The 27,876-nt window shown below is 42.5% G+C and overlaps 3 protein-coding genes across 4 annotated transcripts; 2 read left to right on the top strand and 1 right to left on the bottom strand.

The window, feature by feature from the left end:
- Positions 1-17,039, top strand: aebp1b (AE binding protein 1b). Its single transcript, XM_086030500.1, has 22 exons — positions 1-335; positions 2,785-2,964; positions 3,044-3,106; positions 3,757-4,389; positions 5,481-5,549; positions 6,270-6,335; positions 6,573-6,656; positions 9,898-9,969; positions 10,074-10,183; positions 10,692-10,831; positions 10,921-11,005; positions 11,109-11,253; positions 11,322-11,410; positions 12,113-12,236; positions 12,435-12,631; positions 12,736-12,912; positions 13,188-13,348; positions 13,421-13,959; positions 14,066-14,205; positions 15,633-15,732; positions 15,813-15,979; positions 16,064-17,039. Exons 1-22 carry the CDS (start codon positions 131-133, stop codon positions 16,439-16,441), a joined length of 3,924 nt encoding a protein of 1,307 aa, XP_085886626.1. The 5' UTR covers positions 1-130; the 3' UTR covers positions 16,442-17,039.
- On the bottom strand, positions 16,984-25,074 carry pold2 (polymerase (DNA directed), delta 2, regulatory subunit). Of its 2 annotated transcripts, XM_086030502.1 has the most exons (11): positions 24,575-25,074; positions 24,173-24,402; positions 23,669-23,790; positions 23,076-23,199; positions 22,887-23,001; positions 21,700-21,898; positions 20,568-20,648; positions 20,243-20,400; positions 19,147-19,274; positions 18,960-19,061; positions 16,984-17,415 (listed from the first exon to the last, which is right to left on the bottom strand). In XM_086030502.1, the coding sequence occupies exons 2-11, from the start codon at positions 24,393-24,395 to the stop codon at positions 17,255-17,257; spliced, it is 1,413 nt and encodes a 470-aa protein (XP_085886628.1). In that variant the 5' UTR covers positions 24,396-24,402; positions 24,575-25,074; the 3' UTR covers positions 16,984-17,254. The 2 variants fall into 2 exon arrangements, with proteins under 2 accessions (XP_085886628.1, XP_085886627.1); XM_086030501.1 differs by lacking the exon at positions 24,575-25,074 and having other exon boundaries at positions 24,173-24,418.
- Positions 25,010-26,814, top strand: LOC147147659 (non-POU domain-containing octamer-binding protein-like). The gene has a single exon (XM_086030503.1). It carries the CDS (start codon positions 25,292-25,294, stop codon positions 26,558-26,560), a length of 1,269 nt encoding a protein of 422 aa, XP_085886629.1. The 5' UTR covers positions 25,010-25,291; the 3' UTR covers positions 26,561-26,814.
- The last annotated feature ends 1,062 nt before the right edge of the window (positions 26,815-27,876 follow it).

Consider the following 27,876-nt stretch of genomic DNA (forward strand, 5'->3'; position numbering starts at 1 on the left):
TCTGAGTCTGGTTGACTCCGGGGCTCCACACAGGAAGGAAGGCTCAAATATTAAAACTTCTTCTGGATAAAGGATAAAAGGAGCTCCAAAGCAAATTAAAAAGGATTTTGCAATAGGAAGAGCTGCAGGCATGAGAAGCCAGACTGTGCTTCTGTCTGCGGCGCTGCTGGCCCTCTGCTGCCTGCTGACCCCCAGACAAGGGGAGAGCGCTGGGGGCATTGTGTCCCTGTTGCAGCGTGAACAAGACAAGCAAGAAGGGGATCTCCTTCAGGATGAGCCTCAAAGTAAGGCAGGCCAAGTGGAGAGCGTCAGTAGTGAGGTCGCAGTGGAGGCAGGTCAGTAACGTTTGAAAGTGGAACCAGTGGTGATTGTGCACTAGGGGCAGTGGAGACAATGCCCCTAGAGGATTCAGCAGATGGCGTTTTGTTTTTTTCCTCTCCATTCCGATGTGTATTTTAATATTTCACTCACTTTCATGACTACTTTGCAAAATTCGTGTGTAACATTTGTCATGTGTGTCAATCTGACTTTCCTCCGGATTGCCATTCAAACAATCTAGTGGGCGTGGTTGACACATGACAATTTTTGCATTTCTTGAAAAGTGAACAATAGGCATTCTGTCTATAGCAACAAGTAGCAACTCAAAAATATGGCGTGATCAACACAAATATCTGAGTGAATATCCTGAGCAATTACTGTATATTGATCTACGTTGCTGTGTGACGCGAGTCTCATGAATTGCATATCTGCGTTGTTTAACATTTTGTTGGAAGAGAAACTAGTTGAAATGGGACAAAATCACACCTTCCTACTATGTTTGTCTTCATTTAAAAATGAACTATTCTACTATTCTACTCACTATCCCACAGAAGGATGATCCAAGTTTCATGCTGAGTAATTATAAATACTTGCTCACGACTGCTCAGACTACTTTGGCAACAAATAAGAGCAATGCATTCCAATGCTTCCGTTGCTTTTAGCATACATGTTTAAACACTCAGGTTATATGAGGAGAAGAAGGGACGAGCCTCACATGTAATTCGCATCAGTCCCAAGTAGCTGCTTGATGCCCACCGCTAATGGCTAAACCTTTCAGTGGGGGAAGATGTCGCTGAGGCGCTGGTGATGTATTTATTGTTAAACTGGTGGGATTTGTGTGATTGAAACTGCGTGGCTCATGGAAAGAGAGTTTTTCCATGGAAGTGTCTGAGAACAGCATGCAGCCCCTGGCCTGAAGGAAATACTGATGAACCTCTGCCGAGCTCTGAATTAGTTTAGCTGTCTAGACCCGTGTTTTCCAACCTTGAAGGCGCATACTATTTTACAGTTCAAAAATCTCAAAGCACACCAACAGCAAAAATGTCACTGTGCAGAAATAATGGTGATCTTGTCTCAATTTACTCAGCTTCTACAATCATTTAGTATGTCTGCCTGTCACTATGGACTGGATGCAAAAAGTCTACACACCCCAATTCTAATGCCATTTTTTTGGTGATATAATAGAATCAGACTAAGATGAATAGTTTCAAAACTTTTTCCACCATTAGCTAATGTGACCTATAATCTGTACAACGTTATTCCACATGCACATTCAAATGCATGTTAAATGTAAGTAAGAGCACACCTGCCACCTTTTAATGTGCCACTGATTACCCGTGCCCACAAAAAAGCTGTTCTAGCAGGTTTTTCCTGCCACTCAGCCCCCACCACCACCATTCTAATGGAAGCCTGAAGGTTTTCTACTAAAACTGACTGTTCTTTGGGGCTGTTCAATATTCCTTCCACCTGAATGAATGCTACAGTTTCTGCTGGAGAAAAGACAGAAAACACAAACACATCCCAGTTATTATCGGGTGTGCAGACTTGTACAGCTACATTTTTGAAGTGATACATTTTTACTTCCCATTTTAAAGAGATAAAGAAATTTAGGTCACATTAATGGTAGAAAATATTTGAAATATTCATCTGCATTTGAATAGGGGTGTGTGTAGATTTTTTTTTATCCTCTTTATGTCTATGACATCAATAGGTAGAAAAAAAAGATACTTCTATAGTAGACAATCATCAGGTGGGCCATGGGAAATGATCCAGCTTTACTTAATTGGTCTGAAAATTATTTACTTACCACGGATGACTTATCTTTGTTCATCTATCACTACGAGAAAAACATGTAGAACATTTAATCCATTGTATGGCAGTTAACTGTTGTATCCACTTTTTTACTGCATTTTTGTTTGGCAAATAAGTAGATTGGTGACTTAAGCTAAGCCGGTGTATTGCTGTGACCTTTTCTTCTGGCTCTGCATCTTCCTATCTATTTGCAAACGTGCACACATACCTTGCTGAAACCACTTAAGGCCATGGAGTCACACATTGTCACATGGGCTAGGATAGGCCGAGCCACCTCACCCCCTGTGTGGGGGCGGCCAAGACAGGATAAGAGTAAGATCCATTTTGGACAGGTGAGAGCTTCTTCCGGATGGGGCAGAATTAGCCTCCACGGCCGTGGGTGAATATCTTTCTGGGATTCATTAAATAGTTCAACTGAGAATATGTACCGGTAGTTTCCTGGTAGTTGCTGTTCGTGTAATATTGCGAGATCAAAGACCGGATGAAGGTTCCCTCAGAACTTTTCAGTGCTGTGGGAGGTTTTGCTTCAGCAAAATATGTGCTTTTGGCTAAAAACAAAAAGTTGGGAAACACTGCTTTAAGACGTCGCCCCGAACAAAGTGTTTTAAAGATGCAGAAAAGAATCTCTTAAGTTTAACGATTTGCTTTGTTCAGGTAATTTTGGCAGAATAAGAAGAGCGCCACAGGAGGGCAAAAAGAAGAAAAAGGACAAGAAAAAGAATAAAGAGCCTAAAGACCCCAGGGCCACCAAGAAACCCAAAAGTGAGAAGAAAGGGAGGAAGAAGGACAGACAAACAACAACTACAACTACAACTCTTCCACCCACCACAACAGGTCAAGCTAGGAGCCAAGTTTGTACTTGGAAGTGTGTAAATGGGAGGTTGTTGACTGTGTGTCCGTGTGCCGCCTTCAGCTATCCCAACCGAACCACCCACAGAACCTGAGCCTTACACAGACTACGCCTACCCCGATATCGGTAAGTTGCTCATTTCATCGTCCATAAATGACATGCTTCAACATTATGCTAATTTTCATGGACTCATTCTGTAGAGGCAGAACCGTAGAGAATATGTTACGTTCATCTAATGTCATCGTTATTAACCAATAAAATAGTGCAATCAAAGATGTGACTTAAAAGGCAGCAACATAACAATCTTTTCCTTTTTCTTCTTTTTTTTTTTTTTTTTTACTCTGTCTGATGGAGGGGCGTTACATAAGTTGATTTTGGAGAACATACACTAGTATAAGGCTAATTATAGGACTCCAAGGGAACCATTTTCACCTTTCCAGGACTAAGGGGTGCAGTGTTCTCAAACTGTAAAATATCTCATGTCACGACTAAAAGTACTACATTTGAGGCTATTACTCATGTGACACAAATCACTGTGCCCCTATTGTGTTCTGTGGGCAAAGGTACATATTAATTCTGGAGTACAAAATATGAAAAGTCCCAAGTAGTCCAACCCTTTTACTACACACTGCAATCCAATTAGTGTTAGTCATTCAGTAGGACCTTTAACCATTCAAATGAATACAACCCATCAACATTATTAAAAAGGTAGCAGGAAATGAAGCTCTGTAAGATCTGTACGATCATTGAGTCTCTCTGTGTGTTCCCCCTGTCAGACAATGACTACTGGAAGCCAGAGGATGACTACTGGGAGGGTGATCCCACTCCATCCGGACCAGCGTCGGAAGTCACCGATATTCCATATGACTACTGGAAGCCAGATGAGGAAGATCCAGTTGCTCCAGTGACAGAAGACGATTTTGAGTGGGACCCAGTGAAGAAAGACCCATCGCCCCCAGTGACGGACACAGATGAAGAATACTGGAAACCAGAAGAGAAAGACCCATCGCCCCCAGTGACAGACCCTGAAGAAGAGTACTGGGCACCAGAAGAGAAAGACCCATACACTCCAGTGACGGACACTGATGAAGAATACTGGAAACCGGTGGAAAAAGACCCATCACCTCCAGTGACGGATCCTGAAGAAGGATACTGGAAACCCGAAGAGAAAGACCCATCACCCCCAGTGACGGACCCTGAAGAAGAATACTGGAAACCTGAAGAGAAAGACCCATATCCTCCGGTAACGGATGCTGATGAAGACTACTGGAAACCAGATGAAAAAGATCCGTTTCCAACTGAGACCGATGACTATGAAATCTACTGGAAAGAGGTGGAGCCAACACCGGCTGGCCCTAAGCTTGATGAGAAGACTGGGACGGATGACAGTGATTACTGGGATTCCACATGTACGTCTCCGGCTTTCTTTCTTCTTTATTTGTCACTTCCAAGGAATGCACTGCGAGTGGCTGATTGTACTGTGTGTGGATGGAGAGTGACAAAATGGTGGAACTCCTCAAATTCAGGCCAATGCTTCGGGCAGGTTAGGGTAGGAGCATGGACGCTGCCGGGGATTAGGGGCTGGCTTTGGGCCCAGTGTCCCAAAATGAAAATAGTTTTTTCTAAGGACCCTGTCAGTCATGAACCATAGAACCATGATCACGTCAAGTCACGCTAAGTCACCTATAGTGTATAGTGGTCATTGACTGTAGTTGTAAAGACAAATACAACAAATATAAGGCCAACCAGCAAGTTGCATGGACTGTGGGTGTGAAATGCACGTATACTGTAAATGTATGCATGCTTCTGTCAGTTCAACTTCATTCCAAGGGTGTCCTCAACAAAGCTTAAACAGGATACAGCTAATCAATGGAGACTTTGCCTGTGCAGTTTCCACACTTGAAAACTGGATCCTGACTGGCTGCCAAACTATTTTCAGAGTAACTTAAACATCTTGTACATGCACGTCTGTGCTAACGGCATGCACAGTGACAAGATACCCCTTCAGGAGATTCATGTGAAAGGTTACTCCTGGTGTCAAACTCTTCGCATCCGTCATTTTTGACAGCAAGCCTCAAATTTAAAAAAAAAAATAAAAAAACAATTTTTGAAATGAAACAAACCTTATAGGTTGGACTAATTAAAAAAAGTTGGCTCGGTTCTCTAATACCAGCTCACATCAGCGCATCAGTGGGTAAAGAAAACGTTACAAACCTTTTAGAAATAAGTCGTCTGTAGTCTCAAGTTTAACGACAGGGGAAAAAAGAGTGTGTTGGCGCATGTGTACGCATGCCTGTGTGTGCTCACATATGTGTGATGCATGCACCATTATGCACTGAGTTACAGTAACTGATTGTTCCCCTATAAAGATGTATACAAGTTTGTTTTCACATATACAGAAATTTTCAAGTTTACATTCTTCTAGTGTAGGAAAGTAACTCAAATATAACTTATTACTTTATTCTATTGAATTCCTGATTTCATGGTTTTGTGGCTGCAGTTGCAGTGCCAGAGAAAGTTCCAGATGGCGAAGAAGTCAGCCCTGAGATAAAAGTAGAAACTCTTACAGGTAGGTGCTGACACTCAAACATGTCAGTGAGGTTAAACTCATCAATCAGCACACTCTACAAACAGTTGGGAAAAAAAGACACAATTTCGGGTCAAAAACTGGACGAATCCACTACTTGGGTCAATTTGACCCAACTTTCTGGGTTGTTTTCTGTAAAAACAATCCCAAAAATCGGTATGTTTGATACAAAACAATCCCAAATATTGGAATGTTTTGTACAAAATAGCGCAAGAAGGTGGGTCAAATTGACCCAATTAACGGACTAGTCCATTTTTGACCCAAAATTGTTTTTAGAGTGCATGTTGACATTGTGGTGGGCACACAAGGCGGAGGCTCTCTGAAGACTGGCCATGCAGATAGATTCAATGCCTCCATCTGTGTTGTAGGAATGAAAGCTTGTGAGAAATAATGACTAATTCAGCACATGAGAATAACGTTAAAGTGAGTCTGTCCTACTTTTCAGACAGGAGGGGGTGCTTGCATGCCTCACAGACCAAATTTTCCAGTGGTGGTTTTTTTTTTTTCCAGGCTGAGGTCTGATCAGAACTTTGTTATCATTCCTCTAAATTTAAACGGAAGATTTAACGATCAAACGAGAGTTTTTATATTCATCCAAATAGAGAGCAGTTGTCCTGTTTGAGCGGTTAAGACTTTCTATAAATCACATAATAAGTCATCCCATGAAATGTGAAACAACTTCATGTTTATATTTTTCTGTAGAAGAGACGACAAATACTCCACCCTATGAGGAGAACTGGTACGATGAATACGACGAATACGGAATGAGTATGTGACACGTCGACCAATCCAGCCACCCATTCACACACGCACACGCACACATGTGTGCACACTGACTTTCCATGACCAAATGTTTCATATGAAGCACTGTCTGGACAGTAACTTTCCAAATAACTCTTGGCTTAAATAGTGTGACCTTTTTCTACAATTGGTGAATCCTAATGGCATACACAGAGATTCAGTGGTTCAATAAAGCCCGATTATCTTCCATTTTCTGGTGTGCAGGGAAAAAGGAAGGTGGAACTGATGACAAATGGATGGAGAAGGAAAGAGAGCGAGCACAAAAAGAAAGGGAGAGGGAACAGAGAGGTAGGACTCTAAGATGGTAATTACTTTTCTCTTGTTTTTTTTTTTTTTATTTATTTATCAGCAACATGCTGGACGACTCGACATATGATCCGGTGCTTGCCAGAGTGAACATGGCTTGTGACCCAAGTGCAAAAGTAATAGCAGATAACAGCATGTTCCCTCCCGTTGGATCACATTACTCGCATAAGAGAAGACAGATGTGATTTGCCACTATGCAAATAGACTTTTGCCTTTAACAGCAAAAGTTCTCCTCAATAGTTTGCCACATGACTTGAGTGCATTGAGCTTGGTGGGAGCGGCATTGCTTAACTATTGTTCATTTAAAAGCATCACATTTATTTTAAGTCATTCCTTACCATATGTTAAATTAATATAGATATTGGGTCATTGCAATTTTCAAAAGTGTCTCCCAGCAGTAATTATGACAATATTTTATGAGAGCCATTTTAAAGTGGAAAAAGCTTTATCATGATGTAGCAGAATGGAACATGAGTGATAGAGAAATTTGGACAGCATCTCATTCTCCTTCACTTTCTATCGACCTCTTTGGCTTGCATGCTTTTGTTGCTCCTCGAAGAGAAAAAAAAAAACCCAAACATATTTTTTCCAGAATATGTTCTATGCAGGCCCGCTGGTCTAAACATTGCATTCTGATTAATATGGCGTTTGTGGAATATGAGAAATCCACCCATTTTTAGCTAACTCAGGGGGCGGCCATTTTGTCTCTTCTGTCGACTGAAGATGACATCACAGTTGCTCACGGCTCAGATAACGACCAATCATGGCTCAGCTTCAGAAAACAGGTGAGCCGTGATTGGTCGTTATCTGAGCCCTGAGCAACTTCAATGTCATCATTAGTCAACAGAAGTGACAAAATGACCGCCCCCTGAGATGGCTAAAAGTGGGTGCATTTTGCTGCTTAACTCATAATCCACAAGCGCAATACTAATCAGAATGCCGTATTTCAACTAGTGGGCCTGCATAGGACATATTCTGGCAAAAAATATGTTTGCGTTTATGTTCCCTTTAAAAAGAAAAAAACCTTTGCCAGATTACATTGTTGGACTCATTATTTCCAGTAAATTGAACGCACAAAGTAAATGGAACACTGACCTCGCACTTTGAGTCATGAGACCAACATGACACCTAACACTTCATCATCAATAATTATGAGGCTTCAGACAGGATGTTTTGAAGAGAGAAGTGGTCACTGAGCTTAAAGTGTCACAGAGTGTCATCAGCAGGTTGCAACAGACGTACAAAGATGCTGGAAGAAAAAGTGCATCCTGAAAATTTCACCTGAAAGTCAAATATTCCAAACGTTTTGTGATTACAGTGCTGCTTCATCACAGTATTTGTTGTCATTTTAAAAAGGCTCCTATGGCCACTCGTGGTTTGTGATGACCCAATATCCACATTTGTTTGACACATACTGTATACAGAAACATGTCTACCAAATGTTGTGTTTTTATTACAAAATGAACATCTTTGTAATACATAGAGCTGAGATGCTCTGAGATGATTCAGCAATTGATTTCGGCTCACTTAAAGGAAACAGAACAGCATACAAAAGTGCCACGTGCTCTACATGTAGCTTACGGAGGAATGCTTTTACGATCTCCAAAATTATCAAATTACTATTTAAGGTAATGGTCATTGACGAATGCAATGTATCCCACTGGACATTTTCCAGTTGTTTATGATGTAATAATTGTAAAATACAGAACACATTTTCAGTTGAACAGAATATAAAAACAACACGCAGTGTTTCTGCACCACCAATCACAATAGTAAAAATACTTTGTATTGTCAAATTAATACCTGTATGATACCTCCTTCAATATTGCATTATTATCTTTGGAAAGACTGAATTTTTAGGAATGCTAGAACATTACATCATGAGTTATCTGATTCAACCTTCCAAAACTGACCAAGGGTCCGTCTCACAAAGCAGGTTTAGTGAAAACTCAAGAGTCTGCTAACCCTGAAATGAGAGAAAGTCAGAGTTTTCCATTTCAAAAAGGGAGGTAACTCAAAGCAGAGAAAGAGGGGCAACGCTAGCCGGTTTCAGAGAGAGAGGTAACTTAACCTCTCAGTCAGTTACCACTTACCGCAGTAACAGACTCTTTGAGCCTAACCTGGTTTATCTCATTGAACCTTGAGTTTCTCCCTGTCTCCGCCCTCTTTCACAGCCACACACTCCCATTTTCTCATTCATTCCGTTCGCAGGCGAGTTTTGGCGTAGCTTAGTTCTGCCGTCTGTCATAAAAAAAAAATCTTGAGTCAGTAAGCCTGTATGACAAGTCCATTAGGCACAGTATCACTGAAAAAAAAAAATCTGTCAAATTTACTCAATTTTATTTCTTCAAGTGGTTGCACAAAATATAATTATCTGGATCCAGATACATATTTTAAGTAGACTATACTATCTAGTAAATAAATGTATCTGGATCAGGATGTTTTTATTTTGTGCAACCACTTAATGAAATAAAAGTGAGTAAATTCAACACACCATTTTTTTCAGTGTACATTGAAACTTCCGCTTTGACCTGAGCAGAGCAGCAATGTTCTCCCACGCCTCTCCCTCGATGCCATGGTGACTCAATGAATCGGGGCTCCATCCATGCTGTTTTTTTCATAGTTGTAGTGCACGCGCTTAATTCCAGGTGAAGATACTGCGAGTTGAGTAAACAGATTCAAATCGGCTCTTCTGGAGTTTCCTATCTCTGCGTGGATCAACTCATACTTCAGGCTTAGACTCAAGAGTTTTTTTTAACCTGCTCTGTGAAACTGACCCGTTTTCTTCTGGAATATGTTTACTAAAAAAAAAAAAAAAAGAACTGCAGAATGCTTGTTTTTAAGGTGTGCTCACTATCACTCTTAACAGGTTAAGTACTGCATGCCATAACTACTGGAGTGTCTTTTTTTATTGAACATCTGTGCACACAACATGCTGTTGAAATGAGAAGATAAAATTAGCAAAACCTACAAAAACAGAAGGATCTGGGAAATTCCCATTTCTAAGTCCAATTCTAATTTTAAAGTATTAAAGGTATGAGTTTGACCACAGCAAAACACTTTTTTTTAACTGGTCTCCTCTTCATGAGGACTTTTGGCATGGGAAATGAGTAAAAACAGTGATGAATCTCCTGATGAGTTCTTGGTTGAGTAAGAGATGGGAGTTTTGGGAACAATTCTGTGGAATTTCTTTTTTTAAGACTGTTTTTCTGACCTCTGCCAGAGAGAGCACAGAAACTGAAGGAGGCTGAGGAGCGAGCCAGGAACAGACCACGTGTCTACAAAGAACCAAAGAGTAAGTCATATGCCGTCCACAGTCTGGAAAACATCGAGTGAGCTTTCTTTTTTTTTTCTCATACTGTATGACTAATCGTTGTGTAATGTGTGTGTTTGTGTCAGAATGTCCTCCCCTGGGGATGGAGTCCCATCGGGTCGAGCCAGATCAGCTTTCCGCCTCCTCGATGGCTCAGTATTATTTTGCACCTCAGAGGGCACGCCTCAACATGCAGGTACACATCAATCAGGATGTACACACAGCACAGGCATCACTTACTTCAACTCATGTCTGGAAACACACTCTAGTCACCAGACTCATGCTGCAAAATAATTAACCGCAGACTCCGTGAGTTTGTTTTTTTTTTTAACCGGACCATCTGAGGAGAGCTGGTGTGTCCATTTGAGACGTTTTTCCCCCCAGGACACATTGTTACACTGATTCAAATCACATTTTCTACAGCTTTGTTTGCAAGAAAGACGGGCGGCCATTATATTAGGTACACCTTCACAATGTAGTGAGATCAAAACAATTCCAAAATACTGTATCACGTTTTATGCTGTATAGCTAATCATTTTTGTAGGCGCCAGTCCAAATGACAGAGTTCTTATAAAGCAGCAGATGTATGGCACCAGTGGGGAATCACTGTTTTGTGCAATTATGAAAAAAAAAAAAAAATGTGTATTTAATGACGAACTCAACAAAGACTTTTCAGCAACCTTGTCTTGTCTGGCTGACTCCAGGGCTCAGATGATGAAGATAACCCTCAAGGCGGAGCATGGTGCGCAAACTCAGAGGACAAAGTCCACTGGTTCGAGATTGACGCTCGGAGTGATACCGAGTTCACAGGAGTCATAAGTCAGGGCCGAGACTCACAGAATGAGTGAGTCACAAAAACCCATGTGAAAACATTTTTCCATTCTCTCCCATTGTGCCTCCTTGAATTCATGGATGTTCCTTGTGTCATTGCAGGAGTGACTTTGTGACGTCATACTTCCTGGCTTTCAGCAATGACAGCAGAGAGTGGACAACCATCCATGATGGATATGCTGACTGGGTGAGCTCACCTAAAATGATGTGACTTTCCCAACTCCGACCATCTGATGTATTTTTCCACTTAAGACTACCATCTTATCCCATTATCCCTTTTCTCTCTCCAGCTGTTTTTTGGAAATAGTGATAAAGACACTCCAGTCTTGAACCAGCTGGCAGAGCCTGTAGTGGCCCGCTACATCAGAATCATCCCTCAAAGCTGGAATGGCACACTATGTATGAGACTGGAGATTCTGGGCTGCCCATTGCCTGGTGAGCGTAACACACATACATTATGCAAATGTACATTGTATTCATTTCATTCTCTCCCGCTCACACAGATCCAGATGTTGTCCAATACAGGCAAAATGAAGTCACTCCAGTCGATTATCTGAAGTTTAAACATCACAGCTACTCAGAAATGGTTTCAGTGAGTATCCTGTTAAATCAAAGTAACTTCAAGACATGTTTTCGCTCATGAAGGCGGCAATTCATACACTACACTTCTATTATCAATTAGTGTGCTTATCCATGCGCATGCAGTTGAAAACACAAATGCCCCCATCTCCTCAACCATGTCAACAACTTCAGCAAGCAATCAAGTTATGTGCTGGTTACCGGAGTCTAATGCCGTTGTGGTTTTACAATAATACTTTGAGTGTCACATTTCCAGGTAGGAAAGACATCTAGCCGGCCGCCCGCCGTCAGCTTCACAGCGGTGCCAAGTATACCAATACAGTGGGGGAAGGTTCATTTTCCATAATGTCCCCTTTAAAAACCGGTGCAGCTTCATCAATAGACCTAGCTTACAACAACCAGAGGGCAATATGACCTTTTGAAGCTCAAGCAAGTTTTCAGAGTAGAAGTCAATTACAGTACTCTAGTTTCATCTAATCAGCTGCAAATGAGCCTTTGGTAGTATAGTGGTTAACATAGCAGTATTCCCTGCAACTGTTGTGATGTTCTTTCCACCCAACGCCTCATTCACAATCGCCTAATCCTACGCCGAAGTCCGCTGACCCTTGAAAAGGACAAGCTGTGGATGGTTGAATGAGCTGCAAGTGTATTTCGACTCGACACAGTTAAAACAAACCGTAGTGACACTTAGCGTGGCTTTCCATCTGTTGTTCAGCTTATGAAGTCAGTGAATGAAGAGTGTCCCAACATCACCAACATCTACAGTCTGGGCCGCAGCTCCAAGGGACTGGACATCATGGCCATGGTGATCTCTGGCAATCCCACAGAGCATGAAATAGGTGAGCATGGGTGGGAGAAGTTAGGTAAAAGTTCAAACCTACTGTAGGTTTCCAGCAGTTTAAATGGAATCGATTCGGCAGGTTGAATCATGAATGAATAGTGCCTATTTAGTTTCTCGTTTGTATAGAGTAACACCAGATTGTGTCATTGGTTTATCATTGATAGACAACTCCAGCCCTGTTTGGAATTCTGTGCAGGTGAGCCGGAGTTACGCTACACAGCAGGTCTCCACGGTAACGAGGCGCTGGGCCGGGAAATGATCCTGCTTCTCATGCAGTACTTGTGCAAGGAATACAGAGACCGAAACCCTCGAGCTCAGCGGCTGGTGGACGGAATCCGCATCCACTTGGTGCCCTCGCTCAACCCTGACGGACATGAAGAAGCCTTTCACGCAGTGAGCTTTAAAAACATAACTAAAGGGAGATGCCTGATGAGGTGAATGGTGGTGAGTGATGGCAATTTGGTTGTCTGCGTCATGTTGCTTTCTCCCTGCTGCAGGGCTCAGAGCTGAGTGGATGGACCACCGGCCACTTTACCAACGATGGATTTGACATTTTCCAGAACTTTCCAGATCTGAACAGCATCCTGTGGGATGCGGAAGAAAGAGGCATGGTGCCCAAACTATTCCCAAACCACCATGTTGCCATACCTGACAACTTACTACAAAACAGCTCAGTAAGTGTCATGGTTTTCTTCGAGATGGAAGTACTGTATCATTGGTTGGTCCATCAAGGCCATCGTGGCCTTCTCTGGTGGACTAAACACTATTGGAGACACTGACCTACATTCATGACCTTTTGGTCACACAGCTTCTTATGGTTTGAATTTGAATCTCTATCTGCTGCCCATGTCGATCTAGTCTGCCTAGGGCTGTCAGAATCAGTAGTGCTGTACATACAGGTAGGGTTCCACTTCACTAGTGTGGCTCTGACCCTCCCGTTTGATCGCAGATTGCAGTCGAAACCAGGGCCATCATCTCTTGGATGGAAAGCCACCCGTTTGTGTTGGGCGCAAACTTTCAGGGTGGTGAGTCGTTTGTGGCCTACCCATACGACAGTTTACGTGCCAACAAGCCGGCTGAGGACAGGCCCCACAGCCGCAAGAAGAGACAGTATGACATCACGCTTCATGGTTGTGCATCATTTTTTTGTGCATCCCCCTCATATAAAATTCCTTCACGCAGGTATGAAGAAGAGAGTTTCGATGTGTCCGAGTGGGGTCACGGAAACCAGGAGGAGCCGGATCAAGACTGGAGAAACAGAGGCTATTCGGAGCACGAGTGGAGAGGACATGGCTATGACCAGGGTCATGGCTACGACCAGGGACACGGTTATGACCATGGGCACGGTCACGGCTATGACCAAGGCCACGGCCAAGGTTATGACCACGGCCAAGGTTATGACCACGGCCAAGGCTATGACCACGGCCAAGGCTATGACCACGGCCAAGGCTATGACCACGGCTACGATCCCAGCTACCACCAGGGTTACGACCACAGGGAGGAGGAGGACGACAGAGAGAGAAGTGGCGGCTACCGTTACGCCGAGCCCGAGGAAGAGCTGCGAGAGATCGCGGATGAATCCCTCTTTCGATGGTTAGCCGTGTCCTACGCATCCACACATCTGACCATGACACACAACTATCACGGGTCCTGCCACGGGGACGTAACCGCAGGGGCACATGGCATCATCAATCGAGCCAAATGGAAGCCAATCACCGGAAGTAAGTAGAGAGTGAGACCAGTAGGTTCAAGGGCCTCTGCTTGCACCTTTAGCTCCTTGTGTACGTACACAAGACCTAAGTTTTCATCGTGTCTCTCTCTCCCCAGGCATGAATGACTTTAGCTATCTGCACACCAACTGCTTGGAGCTGTCCGTTTTCCTGGGCTGTGATAAGTTCCCTCATGAGAGTGAGCTGCAGCGAGAGTGGGAGAAGAACCGAGAGGCCATGCTCATCTTCATGGAGCAGGTTGGACCCACACACTGATAAGAAAATACTTTGTAAAGTAATGAACTCTAAAGTAAACAGTGGTCAGGGCCAGTGAATTCTTCTCAACTGGCCCAGATATGATCAAAAGCACAGGCCTACATTTACAAACCCCTAATTGTTTAATGTTTTTTCTTGATTGCACTGCTTCATTGCACTGTCCAGCAGATTCACTGCTGCATTTAATGTATGTGGATATTAGATGTTTTTTGCCCAATCAGATTTCAGCCTCTATGTGTTGCCATGTCAATCTAATCTGCCTAGGTCCTTCAGAATCTGTGGTGCTGGCCAATGTATTTTAAATTGTATTATCAATGCTACTGTTTCTTTTAAGAGGAAGTCAACCCAAACATATTTTTTTAAGAATATGTTCTATGCGAGCCCACTAGTTGAAATAAGGCATTCTGATGAATACTGTGTTTGTGGAATATGAGTTAATCCACTCGTTTTTAGCCATCTCACGGGGCAGCCATTTTGTCATTTCTGTCGACTGAAAATGACATCACAACTACTCAGGGCTCAGGTTACGACCAATCACGGCTGACCTGTTTTGTGAAGCTGAGGCGTGATTGGTCGTAGCCTTGAGATGGCTAAAAAGGGGTGGATTTTGCTGCTTAACTCATATTCCAGAAACGCAATATTACTCAGAATGCCATGTTTCAACTACTGGGCCTGCTGGGAACATATTCTTGAAAAAATATGTTTGGGTTGATTTCTCTTTAACCAGTCAGATTTCATATTCATCTTAGGGGGCCAGCTTGTTTTCCCATAGTAATGTCAACATTTTAATGGTCATGTGATTGGTTAGTCAGAGAAAGCCAAGTTCGACTAGTAAAACACATCTGGAGAGGTCTGCACAGTGCACACATGCATATATTTAATAATCAGCACCTCTGGCGAGTGAAATGTATTTTATTGAAAAGTCTTGTGTTTTTGTCATGTTATTTAGTTAAAAATAGTCCGAATAGATTGCATTTTTGTATACTATTAATGGTTTCTATAATTGCATCATGATCAGGGGGGTATTAAGAGGTGGATTTAGTCAGGTAAGTCCATAGTGAAGGAAGTCAACTTTCTACCTGTTCACATTCATTCATCTTAACTAATTCACTGCCATTGATGAATTTATTTGTTTTTTCACAGCCCCCACCATTCAATCCCAGGAATTTCTTTTTTCTTTTTTCAAACATTAGGGTAAAAGAGGGTCTGAAAATGTCTGGCAGTGAATGAGTTAAAAGGTGTTTGATGATGAGATCCAGGCAAAACCCAACTCTTGATTTAGTAACTGATTGTTACTGAAACGTAAAAAGATGCACTGTGTAGGTTGTCCTGAAAAAAAAGTAGGTGGAAAACTATCTTATGTATGACTAATTGAACTGAGTGACAAATTCAACTGTTTTTGATTATAGGTTCATCGTGGCATTCGAGGTATAGTGAAGGATGAGCAGGGCAATCCGCTTGCAAACGCCACCGTGTCTGTCGAGGGGATAAACCACGACATCACCACAAGTCAGATCAAATGCACAAATCATATGTGAGGTCCGAATTTGTGCTTCAAGCCAACATTTATTCCCTCTGTCTGACTGTAGCTTCAACCGGAGACTACTGGCGGCTGCTAAACCCTGGCGAGTACCGTGTAACGGCCAAAGCTGAGGGCTTCTCCTCCTTGACCAAACTTTGTGTGGTGGGTTACCAGGCAGGGGCGACCACGTGCAGCTTCAACTTGGCAAAGTCCAACTGGGACCGCATTAAACAGGTGAGCACATGACGTTAGCATGCGACAGAGTAGAACTTTGGCATCGAATGACGAGACATCGATTCTTCTGTCGTTTGCCCACAGATTTTGGCTCTCCATGGCAACAAGCCAATCCGCCTGGTCAGCCATGGCAACACTATAGTGCAGCCCCCAGTTATCAACAGCAATGGCCGTGTGGTTAACGGGAATAGTGGGATCTCACAAAATTTACAACGAAGCAAGGAGCGGATGAGGAGACTCAAAATAGCTCGTATTCGCCGTCTCCGGCAGCAAAGGTTATTGCAGTTGAAATCAACGACGACAACCACCACCCTGCCACCAACAACTACCACAATTCCCACTACACCGGGGACCACCACACCCTGGTATGACTCATGGATAATAGGGGAGGGACAATCATCAACACCCGGTGGCTTCACAGACTCAATCCTGGATTACGAGTACAAGATTGATGACTATTAAAGCAAACTTTACTGCGCTCATAGCCGTGAAGTTGTCAAAGCTACAGTAAAACAATCCAAAAATATTTCCCTCAACCAAGCTGTACAGTTTAGTTTAGTCCGCCATGGTTGAAAGTCAGTGAACTACAAAGGCTATGCTGGAAATATGTTTGTTGCGTTAGTAGTTTGACTTCACAGCAACGCAACACAATCGCCAGTGTGGTATGCACCTATAATCGCAGACTAGAAAAAAATGCATTTGAATTTCACATGCAAGTGCCACGTAAATGTATGTAGTGCCTTCCAAATACTGTAGCACATCAAGTGGTATTGAATGGATAATTTATTTTGGTACCCTTCACAAATGTTTACAAAGGAAATGCAACTGAACTGAACGGACACAAACTGTACTGCTTGGTGGAAACAGGGCCTTTGAGTAAACAATGTTCATGTCTGCAACTTTAAATCTTCAATAACTGCATTTTGTATAACATTGAGAATATGATTCTTCATTGACCAGCTTTTCTGAGTTCACACTGCATCTTTTTGACACAATATTCAGTCTTTTTATACAAGAATTTTTATTGCAGATGCACATTAAAACGTTTTTTTTAATTCAAGATGTAATTATTTACAGTGTCATCCTCCATGAAAAATACATTTTACAGTATGTCACCGAAGGTTTAAGATGGCTGGCACATCTCATGTGGAAGAGTTGTTTCAATGTAGTCTTTGGCAGACCAATTTCATAGAATGTAGCTACAATTTAGGCAAACCTCACAAGACTGTCACACTCAATATGTGTGAGATTACATGAGAGTTGATGACACTACCCTCAATGGCTGATGTTCATCTCACTCTCGTCGTCGTCACCCGCAGAAAAGGCAGAGAAACTGATTGACTCGCACTCAAGAGTGCGCAAGTTGACAAGACATGCTGTTTGGGTGCTATGGAACGTTGGCACAGTCACCAAAAGGATTTCCTGGCCATCAGCACCTGGTGAAGTGAAAGCATGAGTGATTCACACACTGAATTTCTAAAGCAATGCAAAGCTTAAAGTAAAAAAGCATAATTAATACGGTGATACTTTGACTTACAAGTTGTAACTCAGTGTTCTTTTCTTTTTTTTATTTCTGATTTCATGTTGATGACTGTCAGTAAGTTTTAATTAAAAAAAAAAAAAAAAAAAAAAAACACTTTCCACATTTCGGATTAACATTTTGCTTTTTCTTTCAAGCGGAAGTCAACCCAAATAAGAATATGTTCTATGCAGGCCCATAGTTGAAACACAGCATTCTGATGAATATTGTGTTTTTGGAATATGAGTTAAGCAACAAAATCCACCCGTTTTTAGCCATCTCTGGGGGCGACCATTTTGTCACTTCTGTCGATTGAAAATGACACTAGATCTCACACCCTCAGACAACGACCAATCATAGCTCAGCTTCAGAAAACAGGTGAGCCGTGATTGGTCGCTATCTGAGCCCTGAGGGTCTGTGATGTCATTTTCAGTCGACAGAAATAACAAAATGGCTGCCCCCGGAGAGGGCTAAAAATGGGTGGATTTTGCTGCTTAAAGATCAGGGTACAAACATTTTTCAAAGTCTGTAAAAATTCATATTCTCATTGGTAATAGGTTTTATAATACATAGAAGTCACTTCCTGCAAGTTGTCAACCACAGATCGATTAGAAAATAGGTTTTACCTACTCATTCCGAGTGTTTCCCAACCTCATGGAAGCTCGAGGGGGCGTTATTAGACCATTCATGATTAGTAGTTCCGGCTAACTGTGACGCAGATATCGCTAAATAGACTGTACAATTTCCATGCGCTACAAACACATCACATTCAATAGCGAGCGATGTTTTGGAATGAGAGGATTTTGAAACACACGAGCCGACAGAAGGGGGCGTTATTAGACCATTCATGATTAGTAGTTCCGGCTAACTGTGACGCAGATATCGCTAAATAGACTGTACAATTTCCATGCGCTACAAACACATCACATTCAATGGCGAGCGATGTTTTGGAATGAGAGGATTTTGAAACACACGAGCCGACAGAAGGGGGCGTTATTAGACCATTCATGATTAGTAGTTCCGGCTAACTGTGACGTCTCGTCCCCGGAAAAAGCCGAAGATGAGTGGTCGCGAGATTCAAACGGCAGACGACACGTTCTGAATTGTATTTAGTGATTAAACTACTGTCTAACAACGACCTAATCACATTTTAATGTTCTAGAGAGCTACAGAAAAGTTTTCAATGTTTGCACCCTGACCTTTAACTCCTATTTCATATTAATCACATTGCCTTGTTTCAACTAGTGGGCTTGCATAGAACATATTCTTGTAAAAAATATGTTTAGGTTGATTTCTATAAGGGGAAGAAAAAGCTTCGTTTTCATAGAATTTATAGTAATATCATTATCGAGATATCTGGCATGAATATCGAGATGTGAAATTTTGTCCATATCGCCCAGCCCTACTATATTGGGGAGGTAAATGCTCCTTCTTCATCAAATAAATAGCTTACACACAAACCTGTAAGGCGCTTTGACTCAAACGTTGGCGCGTTCCCGCTGAAGTAAACATGCGGGCACTCTTCCAAGATGAATGGATCTTTCAGGTAAAACGGGTAACAACCTAACAGAAAATCCACAGATATTGAGTAAATGATTAGAAAGTGGTCATCTAGGTTATTCTACAAACCGCAAAGAGCCTGTCGCACCAAGCGTATCTGGAGCTGTAGGAGCGAGGTGGCGCAATCGCAGTGTTTCTTCCAAAATCTCCAGATGATTGCTCATGCTGCTGTAGCGCTCGATGTCACTGACATTCTGACCTGAGGTGCCCAGGAACCTGAATGGAAGATAAACATGCTTTTCAGACAAATCATAGGGACCAGTATGTAGTATGGGGACAAGAGGGACAGTCCCATTGAGGAAAATTTGAAATTAAAATGTCGACGACGTTAGGCCATGACACACACACGGCCCTTCTAAATGTGGTTGATTACCAGTGTTGATTAAGCAACACCTGAACCATTTTGAAGATTCTTTTCATTGACGGTGTGCTGTGTATGCCAGCTAATTATAATTAACATTGCAATTGTGCAATAAGAATTAAGAAGACTAATCCACCCGTTTTCAGCCATTCAAGAAGGCTGATATTTTATGCAGCACTGCCACCTGGCACCTGCTACCAAGTGACACTGATTGCAAAATGCCCACGGGCTCACCTTGCAATTGTGACGTCTCACCTGTTTTCTGGGTTTGGTCACGAGTTCTTCAGTCAACAGTAGGGGGCAGTGCTGCATAAAATGACAGACTCCTTGAAACGCTGTATGCATAACAACTCACTGAGCTAAAGTCTCCCATGACACTTATATCTACCAGGCTTCAGAACTAAGCAGACTGAGCTGAACATGACGGACGCTGAGATGGACCAGCTGGCTAACTTTCTTGGACATGACGTAAGAGTTCATACGAAGTTTGATCAACTCATGAAGGAGACCATGCAACTTGCCAAGATCAGCAGTGTTTCAGTGATGGCACTCAAACAAAGACGATGTTTCAAGTTGCAAATTCAAATACATCTAGTTGGTAGGTCCTATTATTTGACCTTTAAATGATTTTTACAATGTCGTTTTTGTTTATTCACATTCATCAGGTATAGCTATAGCTAGACTGTTGCTTTCTTCTCTTGTTTCTTTTGATACAGCGTTCTGAAAATGATGAGTTTTGTCTTATTTTTCATAGAGCTACCCAAAGATAAGGCATTCTCTCTTCCAAAATTTGAAGCGTGTGTGTATACGTGTTGCTCCTCACCTCACGCCGTCTACAGTGGCCTGGTATGGGTTGGACGCCAGCTGCAGTGTGGGGTAGACAGAGGACAAGGGGAACATACAGCGATGCAGAGGCTGCTGAGGCAGTGTGTAGTTGGTGGGGTCATACTGGCCAGGCATCACATCCACTGGGACCGAGGCCTTGAGGGGAGGAGAATATTGACAACGGTCCTCACATTTTGGAGACAAACAAGCAACATGCTGCTCAGCTTTCACCTGAAAGTCTTTAGTAACATTCAGTGGTCAACAAGCAGCGGTAAGTAAATGAAAGGGGGGGGGGGGGGGGTCTTGGGTGAAAGTAGACTCACCACCAGCTGGAGTAGCAGCTCGTCCAACAAGCAAATAGCCTCCACGCTGCCGGCCTGAGTCTTTTTGGTCAGGTACTTGGGCTAGATACACAAACACGTAGTCATACAGCAATTACTTGACTTATACTCTTATTTATTAAGGCTGACAGAAGAAAGATTTCACTTGGGACCCATAGAGCGGGATGGATCCCTTTTTTTAAATTTATAATTCAACACTTAGAAAAGAGTGATTTGTGTGGAAAAATCACCATCTGCAGGACAAAGTTGTTAGTGTATGCATTGCCAGGGGTTATAGGTCATGTATACTGCACAGTGGACCTGTCAAACACCAATTACCAATGAAGGAAATGATTGTGGTTGTAGTTATTTTTTGTAACAAAGCATTTCTATATGCATTTCAAACGTAAACTATATGAAGATATTCTTCTGTACATCAGTTCAACGAAAACAGACATTTGCACATACCGGTATGTTTTGTCCTAATTAAAAATGGCATTTTTGTCATACATCAGGTTAGGACGTGTGCGGCCCCACAGTAGCGCTGATGAAAAATTTTCATTTAAGTTGCCCATCCCTAGTCTAAACACTGAAGATGTAAGAATATATTAGGGCAAAATTTTACCGTATGAAATTATCTTGTTAGTCCAACAAGAGGTTATATAAGTAACGTTTTAATAGAAAACTTAAAAACATTAAAAAGTGTAGTGTACTTATTAACCCTATATGTGTATTGCTTTCTTTTTCTTTATATTGATGAAACCCTAGGAAAGACCACACAGTCTCTCTCTCTCTCTCTCACACACACACACACACACAAAAGTGCAAAAAACATACAAACTAAACGCCTACTCACATAAGGCAATCTGTGACCTGCTTGGGCCCACTTGACACTTAAAATCCAGTGATGTATGCCGATGTCTGAAAGAGGTGGGTGTGCTATGCACGATGCACGTGCAATATTAGAAGGGTTTAGTGACATATTTGGTTTCCTATGGGCATGTCACAGTGAACTGGTTTCTAACAAATTACTTATCCTTTATCTTAGTAGGCTGGCACCCTCAATGCCATACTCGTCTAAGTGTCACCGCATGCAGCCTACATGATGAGAAGCTGTGACCCATGCTTGACTCACCTTAGTTGAGGCATCCTTGTCCTGCGTGCTTTGACTCAGGAGGTTTCCCGCCATCAAGACCCTCGATATGGTCGCCGCCCCGCTCTGCTCCCCCTGGTCACCGAGCTGACCCGTTACCATGTCAACCAGCAGCTGCAGGCCCAGCATGCTGTCTGCATGACTACTACCGAGGCCCAGTCCTGAGAGGAGCAGCACAAATCTGCGCAGAAAAAATAACAACATATCAATGGACATTTACAGTAGAAAACAGTATCATCTAAAACCAGCCCAACACCAAGCGACTCCGATTAAAGCGATTAATTGGGCAGGATGGCTCATTTTTTACAAAAAAAAAACCCTCTTTTTATATCTTATGATCAGAAAAATGAAACTTGCATTTTCTTTTATTGTTTTTATTTTGTAGTGAGAAAAAAAGAACAAATTTGTACAGATTTGATGATCAAATACATAAACCTGTTATTCCCAAGCAGTGTCCTATCTAAGTATTAACCGGATCCAGTAAAATATCAGGAGACACATATAGTATATAGCCATGAAGCGCCAGCCCGGAGGCCACACAGGCTGCAGGAGCCATTGCCTGTGTCGCGGGTTGGCTCTGGGCCGGGCTCTGGGCCGAACGCTGTGCTCGCTACCGTGGCTGTCTGTCTAGGGCTTCTAAAAAAGCTTTAGCGTCACTAACTGTCCAAAAACTATAACAATCAACACCAAAATTCATATGCAACTTCGTTACGTTTGTCCACGTCAACCTGTGAAAATATAAAAGCGATCAGATCAATATTTGGGATTTTGTGGCGGCGATACAGTATGTATTTTGTTCATAGGAGCTCACAATTATTGTTCATAAAATCCAAAATATTTTAGGATCAGCCTGAAATTTCACCTGATATAAATACGTTCTACATCCTCCATCCATTTTCTGTGACACTTACATTTACAATTAAATTTGGGTTGGGAAAGATCATGTCATATAACCTGGTATTTTGGCCATTAAAAGGTCTGTGCTGCTACAACACATATCAGTTGACATTTGGAATCGCAGCCAAACCAGTTGCATTCTGTAAGCAACAAACCAAAAGTACTTGCAGAACCCCACATACTGGTGGATGTGACTGAATTGGTCAGTAGTATTTGGTTACGTTGCTCTGTGTGCACCAGGCCTTACATTTGAGCATGTTTTGTGTGTTTACCTGTCAGCGTTGAGAGCAGGTCTTACAGTCTGTGCAGGGAGATCAGCTGTGCAGAAGTCATCCACTGTGAACTTCCCATCATTCCTCTCAGCTCCATAAACAGCAATAACACTACCTGCAAAAACAGCAATCAATGAGGTGCTCAATTAATTTGTATGACAACCAGGAAAACGGATAAAAAACTCTCACCTGTGACACATCTATCTCTGTCAATTTTGCCCTCCAGTTTGATCCTCTGCAGCTCGTCCTCCAGAATCAACTCATCATTGTCACTAATGTATTTGACTCGTGCAGGCTGAGGCAGCAGGTTGTGCTGTCATCAAAAGAGAGAGAAAAATAAGTTATGACATATAGCACTGGCTAGAAGCTCACTACACCTTCATTTGGTTTATACAGTCCATCCGGAGAATAAACATGCTGCTCCAGTTTTTCGACACCGTGTTAACTTATTTGCCTAACTTCTAAACGGTATCAATAATTATTTGCTCAAAAATATTACACAAAACATGTGATAATGACGATATGACGAATGTTTGATTGAATTCATGGTCATCTTGCTGACTGCGGCTATTCTACACTAATTATTATTTTTTTATTACATTTATAGGAATATCCAAGAAATGTTTTACACTGTTATTGTGGGGTGTTATGTCTCGAATTTTGGGGGAAAATGAATGTTATCGATTTTGGAATAAGGTTGTGTCGCATAAGAAAATGTGGAAAAGTGAAGCACCAGGAATACTTTATGGGTGTAGTTAGTGGTGATTTGATCTACTGCTGACCTCCTCACTGATCTCTTTTAGAATGGATGGCTGCAAGTCCATACGCTTGAACAAAGTTCCCACAATGCAACACTGTTCCCCTGTCTGAAGATCACACAGTTTCCGGACAAGCACACTTGAACCTACACGAAAAAACGACACTTATTAATTTGTACAACAATTACCCTGCATGCGTCATATCTGCGATTCTCAACCAGTGTACAGTGAGATTATCAAAATTCACTTAACTGGATCAGACAATATTTACAACAAGTAAGCAAGTATTAACTTAGTTCATCTATTTATGTTAGCAACGTGTAGTGACAGAAAGAACATTTAAAGTAAATACTCTTCAAATAGACGACAGAGGGTACATAATTACCTGTGCATCCAGTTTTTGTACCATTCTTGTTTGGAATGTCGTGAGATTACGTTCAATGTAAAATAACTACTGCACATTGACTGAATACCGATTGAGAAACCATGCATTGTACATGAGAGTTCACTCTGTCATATCACACATACCCCACTTTTGTTGGGCTTTTTCCGTGAGCAAAGGTCTCATCTGCATGAGTCGCGCTGCATAAATATGAGCATACTGACGACTGAAACTCCGCTCCCCGACTCCGAAGCGCTCGGAGCAGGGACTGTAGGCCGGGGATGCTCTCTCAAACACGGGCGCCAGGTCCTCGGCCGGGCGGCACAGAAGAGAGGAGCCGTCTCTCGGCGCGCTCAGGTCGGAGAACATGGTGGTCCTATTTAGGTGTTACAACGGTTGGAGTGAAGCAATTAAAGTCGCCATGTTAATGAACATTTGCGTCCTTTTAGATTGTTAGCAAAACATGAAGTTAGCGAAATGAAAAGTGGACGCTTCCAAACGTATTTCCTTTTTGTTAAGAATGTAACGTTGGCAGGTGAAGCTCTTACCGTGGTCGTTTTATAATATTAGTCTCCAATACCAAAACGTGTTAAATTCAGTGCAACGTTTGATATTACTGCGCAAATTTGAGAGGTACTTCCCGCGAAATGCCCGCTCTTCTAGAGACGTTTTGAAACTATGATCATTAACCTGACGTAACCGATGACGCTACCTAATCACGTTGGTGTTACATATAGTATATTGTCTGCTGTTGCTTGAAAAAAGTTAACACACTTTGGTAAGATGCAGTGCACTTCTATACCGCTGCAAGCAACAGTACATCAATTTAAAAACCGAATAGTGTTTTGGGGGCAGGGCGTCGAATAACTACAACATCTTTCTTTAAGAACATTTCTGCTATGACGAGTTTCCGGGCTATTGTGTGTTCTCGCGAGAATCCCCTACTGAACAAGAAAAAAAAACTACCGTACACAACACATTTTAGGAAGACGGCGCATGCTACAAACGAAACAAACACAATGATGGTTTGATTAAAGCACGCTGTAAAAGTAAAATTTGCCTCCCTCAACAAAATTGTTGAAATTGTTATCCGCAGTCGCGATAGGTTACGACAAGATTCAAATATGTTCGTCGCGTGAGTTTGACGTCACAATAGGGTCGAGGCTACACGCAGGCTCGCCATTTTTCTTCGTCTCTGTACGCCGCTCTCTGCAAAGAGATTCGGGCGATTTATCGACTCGGTTTCTAAGTCAGTTGCAACAAGAATGCAAGGAAACAGGGGCCCTCACCAGAACCATGGTCCAAACCGTCAGTCTGGCCAGGGAGACCAGCATAAACAAGGGGGAAATGCTAACGGCCAGGAGCCGAGCGACATAACCCGCCCGAACGAGGCCTTAACGCTGGATTTGCAAAGCTTCAGGAAGCCCGGTGAGAAGACCTTCACCCAGCGCAGCAGGCTCTTTGTAGGAAACCTGCCTACCGGAGTCACAGAGGAGGACATTGAAAAGCTGTTTGCAAAGTACGGCAAGGCCACCGAGGTTTTTGTCAATAAGGAACGAGGATTCGGCTTCATCCGCCTGGAGACTAGAATCATCGCAGAGATCGCCAGAGCTGAGCTTGATGATGCCCCGTTCAGAGGTAGACCCATCCGCGTTAGGTTTGCAACACACGGCGCTGCTCTGTCTGTAAAGAATCTGCCAGAGTTTGTGTCCAATGAGCTGCTGGAGGAGGCCTTCTCAGTGTTTGGGCAGATTGAGCGAGCTGTGATCATTGTGGACGACCGAGGGAGGCCCACTGGAAAGGGGATCGTGGAGTACACCTCCAAGCCAGCTGCAAGAAAGGCTCTGGACAAATGTAACGACGGCGCCTATCTGCTTACTGCCTTCCCCCGTCCTGTTACTGTGGAGCCTATGGAACAGCTGGATGATGAGGAGGGTCTGTCCGAAAAACTCATCAACAAGAACCAGCAGTACCATAAAGAGCGTGAGCAGCCTCCGCGATTCGCTCAGCCGGGCTCCTTCGAGTACGAGTACGCCATGCGCTGGAAGGCCCTGATGGAGATGGAGAAGCAGCAGTACGAGATGGTGGACCGCAACATGAAGGAGGCCCAGGAGAAGCTGGAGGCAGAGATGGAGGCAGCCCGACATGAGCATCAGGTGATGCTGATGAGACAAGACCTGCTGAGGCGGCAGGAGGAGCTACGCAGGATGGAGGAGCTCCACAGCCAAGAGGTGCAGAAGCGAAAACAAGCTGAGCTCCGGCAAGAGGAGGAACGCCGGCGGAGGGAGGAGGAGATGCGCATGCGCAACGAGGAGATGATGAAGCGTCAGCAGGAGGGTTTCAGGGGCAACTTCCAAGGAGAGAGCCGGGAGCAAGACATGAGGATACACATGGGCACCGCTGGCATGGCGGCAGACAGCGCTCCTCTCATGGTGGGCCCGGGCAACGCCAGCATGCCTGGAGGTCAGGGTGGCTTCCCCAGAGGCCTCCCTGGACCAGGAGACTATGTACCAAACAAGCAACGCAGATTTTAAGTCCTGTCTGTATACACAACTGTATTTTTTTTTTTCAAGTTGTCACAGATGTCACAGTTCAAAGATTTACTTTTGTTCTTTAAAAAGTGACATGTATGTTTATTTTTCCTTACATTGTACTTTTGAATTAGCATTTTTAGAAGTAAGTTTCTCACTTGAGCCATCTGTTTTACTTCTTACTTCTTCGTATGGTTACAAAAAAAAGTTGTTCTCAATTTGGTGTTTTGTTTTATTAAATTCTGTATGAAAACATCTATGAGAGTCTGGGCTGGCTGATTTTTTTTTCCTCCCTCCTTCTGAAAAAAAAAAAAAGGAGCACACACAATTAACAGTTAAACTGATTTTGTCACCGCAGTTAGCCTGATTAGCATTATGGTCTTGATAACAATGTATTAATGTCATTGAGGAACTAATTCGTCATTCACAAAACGGAGACAGTATGGTATGTAAACAAATCTAACAAAGCATGTTGTAAATATACTTTAGGATTCCTGCGAGGGAATTTATAGCAAAGAATTGGTCAAATACTTTTAGGATTATGCAGCACTGACAGGGAGTTGTACTTGGTGGTTTCTAATTTGCCAGGGGTAATTTATTGAGTAAAGGCACACCAAAACATGCCAACCTACAGTGAGTCATTATGCAGGAAACTACTCTACCAAAGGTGTCACAGTCTGCAGAATATGTGAGTCATTTAAATTTAATTTCCTGCTGTGAGATGTCAATGTTTTAAATCATAGTTTAAATCATACAAACCTACACACCCCCTTTTTAAACTTAAGTGTTTTATACATTTCCACAAGAAATGGGACAATTTTGGTAATCATTAGACTTACCTGTGGTTGATATTGTTTTAATTCTAAAACTAGACTTTCATAGATGTGTACTCGTTGTTGCAACACTAAATGAATTTGTGAGGAATGTTTTTGTATGTAAATTGACATGTCTTTTTTAATCTATGACCCACTTTTGCGGCAGTATACTATGCCATAGAAAATATTGATTCTGAAAGGAAACTCGAGGTGATTGAACAAAACTTTTGAAGCATTCTCTATCTGTCCTTTTTTAGCCTTCTAATAACCTATGGTGTGTACTGCTCTATAAAACCGATTGAGGGTAGAGGATTTATATAATCATCTTCCAATCAAAAAACATATATCTGGAAAAATAAACAATGACGATATTTTGACAACGTACTTTCGTATTGGAGAGCAAGATTGGGATCTGTACAGACAAATTACAAGCGTGCACACCTAATGAGGTCGAAGTTGAAGTCGCTCCAGCTGACGCTGCGCAGAAGAAACTTTCTTTTTCCT

The sequence above is a fragment of the Filicampus tigris genome, chromosome 5 (assembly GCF_054856515.1).
Source record: "Filicampus tigris isolate MCC_2025a chromosome 5, RoL_Ftig_1.0, whole genome shotgun sequence".
Lineage (NCBI taxonomy): Eukaryota > Metazoa > Chordata > Actinopteri > Syngnathiformes > Syngnathidae > Filicampus > Filicampus tigris.

Coding starts and splice junctions, on each gene's coding strand:
- aebp1b (XM_086030500.1), top strand. CDS start 131: ATGAGAAGCCAGACTGTGCTTCTGTCTGCGGCGCTGCTGGCCCTCTGC. Junction 11,254..11,321: donor TCTGGGCTGCCCATTGCCTG/GTGAGCGTAACA, acceptor CCGCTCACACAG/ATCCAGATGTTGTCCAATAC. Junction 15,980..16,063: donor ACTGGGACCGCATTAAACAG/GTGAGCACATGA, acceptor GTTTGCCCACAG/ATTTTGGCTCTCCATGGCAA.
- pold2 (XM_086030502.1), bottom strand. CDS start 24,395: ATGTTCTCCGACCTGAGCGCGCCGAGAGACGGCTCCTCTCTTCTGTGC. Junction 23,002..23,075: donor CAGAGATAGATGTGTCACAG/GTGAGAGTTTTT, acceptor CTGTTTTTGCAG/GTAGTGTTATTGCTGTTTAT. Junction 19,062..19,146: donor TACAGCTCCAGATACGCTTG/GTGCGACAGGCT, acceptor ATTTTCTGTTAG/GTTGTTACCCGTTTTACCTG.
- LOC147147659 (XM_086030503.1), top strand. CDS start 25,292: ATGCAAGGAAACAGGGGCCCTCACCAGAACCATGGTCCAAACCGTCAG.